Source organism: Octopus sinensis, linkage group LG24 (genome assembly GCF_006345805.1).
Source record: "Octopus sinensis linkage group LG24, ASM634580v1, whole genome shotgun sequence".
NCBI classification, from domain to species: domain Eukaryota; kingdom Metazoa; phylum Mollusca; class Cephalopoda; order Octopoda; family Octopodidae; genus Octopus; species Octopus sinensis.
In genome coordinates this window covers 29,814,315-29,820,314 of record NC_043020.1, presented here as the reverse complement: position 1 = coordinate 29,820,314, position 6,000 = coordinate 29,814,315, and the positions used below count along the sequence as shown (strand labels likewise).

The 6,000-nt window shown below is 35.4% G+C and overlaps 1 protein-coding gene across 9 annotated transcripts in view; it reads right to left on the bottom strand.

Annotated features, from left to right (window-relative positions):
- Positions 1-1,223: 1,223 nt before the first annotated feature.
- Positions 1,224-6,000, bottom strand: part of LOC115224129 (dihydropyrimidinase) — a 260,763-nt gene continuing 255,986 nt past the window's right edge. For all 9 annotated transcript variants that reach the window (XR_003882841.2, XR_005003662.1, XM_029794941.2 and 6 more), the window contains one exon: positions 1,224-2,279. Coding sequence is in view for 7 of the 9 variants with exons in the window: in XM_029794941.2 (XP_029650801.1) it covers positions 2,191-2,279 (89 nt within the window). In the remaining 2 variants the exon portion in view is untranslated. The remainder of the gene's footprint in view (positions 2,280-6,000) is intronic.

Genomic DNA, 6,000 nt, shown 5'->3' with positions numbered 1-6,000 from the left:
AGAAGCAAGTCAAAGCGGGGCTGGCATCGGCTACGTTTGGATGGTGCTTTTTGTGTGCCACCGGCACGGGGATCACAACTACAATTTCCATTTGATTTTGATGTACTTGACTCGATAGGTCTCCTCAAGCACAGCGTGTTGCCCTATGATCCAAGGTACTTTTGAGTGGGCTGGTTAGTTGTAGGCTACAGCTATGAACTCACTCTATTTGCTGGGTCTTCTCAGTCACAGCATATCTCCAGAGGTCTTGGTTTTTCATCATTGCGTCTGTGAGGTCCAACGTTTGAAGGTCATGCTTCACCACCTCATCCCATGTCTTTCTGGGTCTACCTCTACTCCAGATTCCTTCAACTGTTTGGGAGTGGCACTTCTTCACACATCTCTCCTCGTCCATCCGTAGTACATGACCATACCAACGCAAATGTCTCTTGTGTGTGGGCTTAGCTTTGTGGTTACTTTGTTCAATATATCTTTTTTTATTCGACACCGCTTTGAGTGATAGATGTATGCATGTCTGTGTGAATGTTAACTTTCTGCACTTCTTTGAAAAATCTGCCTCAACAAATTCTCTTTGATTCCTACAAGCATGAAGAAGTGGTGCTGATGTGAAAATTGGAAATCATATTTCTAAGCGTTTAACATTTCGATTCCCTTATCAAATGTAATACTTATTTATTCACGTTGTTTTGAATTAATCTTGCATTTTCTCATAGCTTCAAAATTTCAATGAGGTTTTTTATATTTAGAATGACAGTGTAGGGCAGGTGTGAGAGGCCAGATCTGGTTGGTTCGAACATAAAACATGTAGAATATTTGGGCTGGTTTAAAGTTTTAGCATTCTTAATCCTTCGGCATCGAGATTACTCTGTCAAATATAATGCTTTTTTTTTATTCACATTGTTTACCGTCTGCTTTCCATGCTAGCATGGGTTGGACGATTTTGACTGAGGGCTGGCGAATCAGATGGCTGCACCAGGCTCCAATCTTGATCTGGCAGAGTTTCTACAGCTGGATGCCCTTCCTAATCATTACTTATCTCGCAGCTTTGAGATGTCGATGTAATTGTTCGTTTTCGGACATTGTAGGCTAAGTGTGAGAGGCTGGATTTGGTCAGTTTTAACACAAAACAAGTAGAATGCTTGTGTTGGTTTTGGCTGGTTCAGATGCTGAGAATTGAGGACTGAAACTAGGGAAGGAATAAAAGAAAACGAAGGAGACGTGAATCTGTTTGATGAATAGTTTATTCAATAATTAGGCAACGTTTGACTAAACAATATAGATTTCCATTTTGGCATACAGAGAGCAGAGTGAGAGCATAGCAGAGAGAGAGATATCAAAATGACAAACTGCAATAAATTCAGACAAAAATATGATAATATTGAAGATTCAACAATAATTGTTTGACACAGAAAATCAATTTGTATAAAATAATAGCATGGAGACATGACAAAATGAAGGTGCTGGACACTGAACATGATAGGCACGTGCATGCACGCACGCTCGATTTCAAAAGCATTTTAATGTTAGAACTCAAAAAATGCGTTTCGGTAATTAATTCAAGTAATAGAATTTGTTTTTTTTTTTCCCTCCTGATTGTTAATTTGAATTGTTAACTTAAATTGGTTGTTATTAGAATAATTGCTGTGACTATTCAATTAAAGAAATTTCTTCTAAGTCTCAAGTAAGGTAACTTAAGAACCGACTGAAAACGAAACACTGCTGCCAAAAGACAGCCAATGTAAATGCAAATAAATTTAGTATCGAGATAATTTTGGTTTTTAAAGGTTTGTAATCTTCATTTTTGAATAACTTATGATGCCCCAACTCCACAAATACAGAATATATATTCCATGCAACACATACCTGCATACCCACAGAAATATAGAAATATACCCTTCCATACACGTACAAGTGATGGGTGCATGTATGGCACATGTATATGTATGCATACATATATGCGTGTGTACATATGTATATATACATACATAGTATTTTACATACCTATCTCATAAATTTAGGACAAAATACAAAAAGAAAAATAAGCATTTTTGTCTTGTTGTTGTTGTTGTTGTTGAGGGGGGATTTTAAATATGTGATGAAAAAATATTTAAAGAGAAAGAAATCTACATTAGTCATGTTTTTATTTGTACTTTTTTCTTCTCACTCGATTGTAGATTTGTTTGTTTTTGTTTAACCTAAGAATATGTCAGACATGCCCCCAGGGGGTCTGCTCACTCTGGTACTCGAGCGTTTGGGACGATCGTCATCATACTGAGCACCTGCAAAAGAAATTGGAGACAGGGATCAAACAAAGTTGCAACAATCGGAATCGGTTTTGGTCCCAGAAGAAATGCATTTAAAATCAAAAATGGAAAAAAACAGAAAACAAAGAAAATCACATCTTGATCCTTGTGCTTGAGAAATTTGGCACTAAAAATCAAAAGTAAAGGAATAATTAAAAAGGAAAGTGAAAAAGAAATGATGCAATGTTTTAAATGAAAGCCTAACTCTATCGTCTCCAAATAAATTTCCCCGTAGAAGTCAATGTGTTTTCTTTAAGCTCTTCCAATTCTTTACATTTTCAATTTTTAGCTTTAAAATTAACTAAACGATTAAATTACTTATCCTAAATATTTAGAAAACAATTACTGTAAAAATTAACGCATTTTATTATTTAATTATTAGTAAGAGTAAAAAGGAGAAATTAAAGAGGGGAGGACATTATTAGGGGCATAAGAAGGGGCGGAAGCATTAATAGGCATATAAGAAGTTAAGGAGGAGGAATGCTTCAACCAATATCATAAACAAGCAATCTCATGAAATGAGTGAAATGGGATTGAATGGATGAAACTGAAACGAAATTAGCATCGTCTTTCTTTTTCCAAATTTGTTTTCAGTATAATTAGTAATTAGATTGAATCTAATTATACTGAAAACAAATCTAGAAATTAATAAACCTGATTACAACTGAGGGGTGTAGGAGACTGAGACATTTAGAGTTTTGTCTCTGGCCCCTTTCTCTCATACTTTTGCTTATCTTTTGCCCCTCATCTCCTAGTACAAACTTCACCCCCCATCCTGGGGTTCATAGTCTTGCAAACTGTATGATACCTTCATCTATGGCTTACTTGGTAACAATCACTCTGTGGCTTTGTACCAGAATTAGAAATTATCGTAATTTTGTGTGTGTGTGTAACTCATTCGTATACATAACCAACCTTTGTTTACAACTGAAAAACCAAAAAGTTTAACCTAGAAGTAGTGAAGCGAAGAACCAACCCATAGCCTACCAAGAAAGCAAAATAAAAAGTCTGAACTAAAAATATTGAAGAATTGACATCCAAAACAGATGTTGGTGACTTCCTATTAAATCGGGACATTTCAAGTGTGATCCAAAATGATCTTCAGTAGTTTTATTTATTGACAAACCTACACAAAAATGCCAGGTGGTGTAGCTACATGAGATTAATGACTGGTGGTGTAGCTACATGAGATTAATGCCAGGTGGTGTAGCTACATGAGATTAATGACTGGTGATGTGAGAGGTTGAAAATGAAAATCTAAAATGGTGAGTATGCGTAATTTAGGGGACGAGAAAACACGTGTTGAATAGGAAGAAATAAAGAAAGAAAATTGAATCAGTTCAGATAGTCACAAAGAAGATACAAAACTGACCCAAGAAATAATATATAGACCTACAGACAATTTGAAATATTGTAAAGCTTTGGCAAGGAAGGTATAAGATCCTCAATAGTGTGAGGAGAATGCTTAATGAAGTGGCTTAAGTGATTGTAAAATTGAACAGGAGGGAGTAGGTGGCAAATGAATAAAATAAAATAGCAGCAGAGAAGACCCTAATGTACCGATCAAGACGAACATGCCGATGCTAGGATAAAGAGTCCTGTTGGAAAATCTTGAAACAGGGGGAAACATTTAGATCACAGGTTGAAGAATAACACGTTTAATTTACAACTACGTCTTAATGAACAGTAAGTTAACAATATGATTTCTAAAAAAAGGATGAAATGGTTATATATATATATATATATATATATATGATTACCTAGAAATTTTAAGACCTTTGAAATAAGCAAAAAGAATAAAATATATATATATGCTTTGCATCTTGTTTCTTATTCCTCAATTTCAAACTTCTAATCCTACCAAATATTATGAAGAAATGATTATCTCCCTTGTAGAAGAAATGATTATCTCCCACTAGGGGACGCCACGTATATAAAACAAAGGAGTCAAAAGTATATGCTGACATTTAGGTGTTGGTAATCTTGAACAGGTGGGGGAGGGGATTCAAGGGTGGTCTACCTGAAGACAAATAAATAAGCTTACCTCTAAATATAGTTAACGATACCTTTCAGGTTTCTACAACAGTTTTTTTTCTCCCTTTTCTTGTGAGCTAGAATTAAGAATGTATCTGACCATTTCCCCATATAACTTCGATTGATGTGGTCAGTTTACTGCCCTGAATTATTATTCTAACATAGGAAAACTAAAGAATATTAAAGCAGACAAGAATTGACAACAAAAGCAAAAGACTCTAGAATCAAAATGGTGGAAAACATTTCCAGTTAAGAACTAAACTAATAAACCATAAAAATAATATTTGCATTACAAAAGTCATTTACATTGGTTTAACCTTTCACCATTCAGATCATCAAATGCTTTGCTCAGTTTTTCACATTGTTTTCAACCAATCACGTATTATCTTGAAACTTCAAGATTTCAACAATGTGAATGTCTATTTTTAGAATGGCATTGTAGGGTAGGAGTGAGAGGCTGGATCATCACTTTTAGCATAAAATGGGGAGAATATTTTGGCTGGATGTGGGGGGGCCAGTTTAAATACTAAAAGGGTTAAAATTTAATTATCAACTTGAAACAATCAATTCCTAAAGTCACCCGATTCCCAATAATCTTGGCTTCTCTTTCTTTTACAATCTTGGAGGCATTGTCCTTCTTCCTGGGACAAAGGCACAAGAATAAAAGGGGGTTGGGAACGACGCAAGAGGATAACTACCGTAGATTGCCTTCATAGCTGTTGATTCCCACCCAAAACCAAGTCTCAAGAGGTAAAACCACAATAACATTAATAACGGAAGCCTGATACAGATTAAATACAATGGTTAAAGGTTGATAGGTAGGTAAAAAAATAATTCCAAATGTGAAATTTCTCCAGTCACAATAATCAGTTTGGTACATAAAAAAGGTCCAAAAAATTCATAAATGAAAGAAAGAAAGAAAGAAAAAAAGGAAAAAACAAAACAAAATTTTTTTTTTTTTTCAGTCAACAAAAATAACTTGGAAGAAAAAGCGCATGCAGATTTTCTAAAAGGCCTAAAGACATTGCAGAAACCTGTGTAGGGTTAACTGGAGAACCAAACGAAGCCAGTCAGCAACAAAATGAACACCAAAAGAATAAAAAAGAAAAAGAAAAAAAAAATGAAAGAAAGAAAAACAACAACTACATATCATTCCTATAAAAAGAATTGTTGCAGGGGAGGGGGGATTTGATCTGGTCAAATGGGGGTGGGGATGGATGGGTGTTCATGATAGTGTGTGTGTGTGGGGGGGGGGGGGGCAGGGGAATACAGAACTCAGTTGAGAGTTGGGAGCGGTGTGTAACAACAACATCAACAACAACAGTGAAGTGTTAATTTGTGTGTTTATGTTAGGCGGCCGGGGGTGGGTGGGTGGGTAAGCATGGTAGGTGGGGGGGTCATCCCTCTTTTTTAAAATTTTATTTTATTTATGCTTCCACTGTTTATCGCAAAATAAAACAGTTGCTAAGACTTCTCCAACGAATAAGAAGCTAAGTAATTAATTAACTATAAGTTTAAAAAAAAAATCAGACTCCAAGAATTACATTTAAGCAAGTACGAAGCAAAACAAATAGAAACGAACAACATTTACCAGAGAAAGCTTCCCCCCCCCACCTCACCCGTTCTCTGCATCGAGCAAATTTATATGAATATATTTACATAT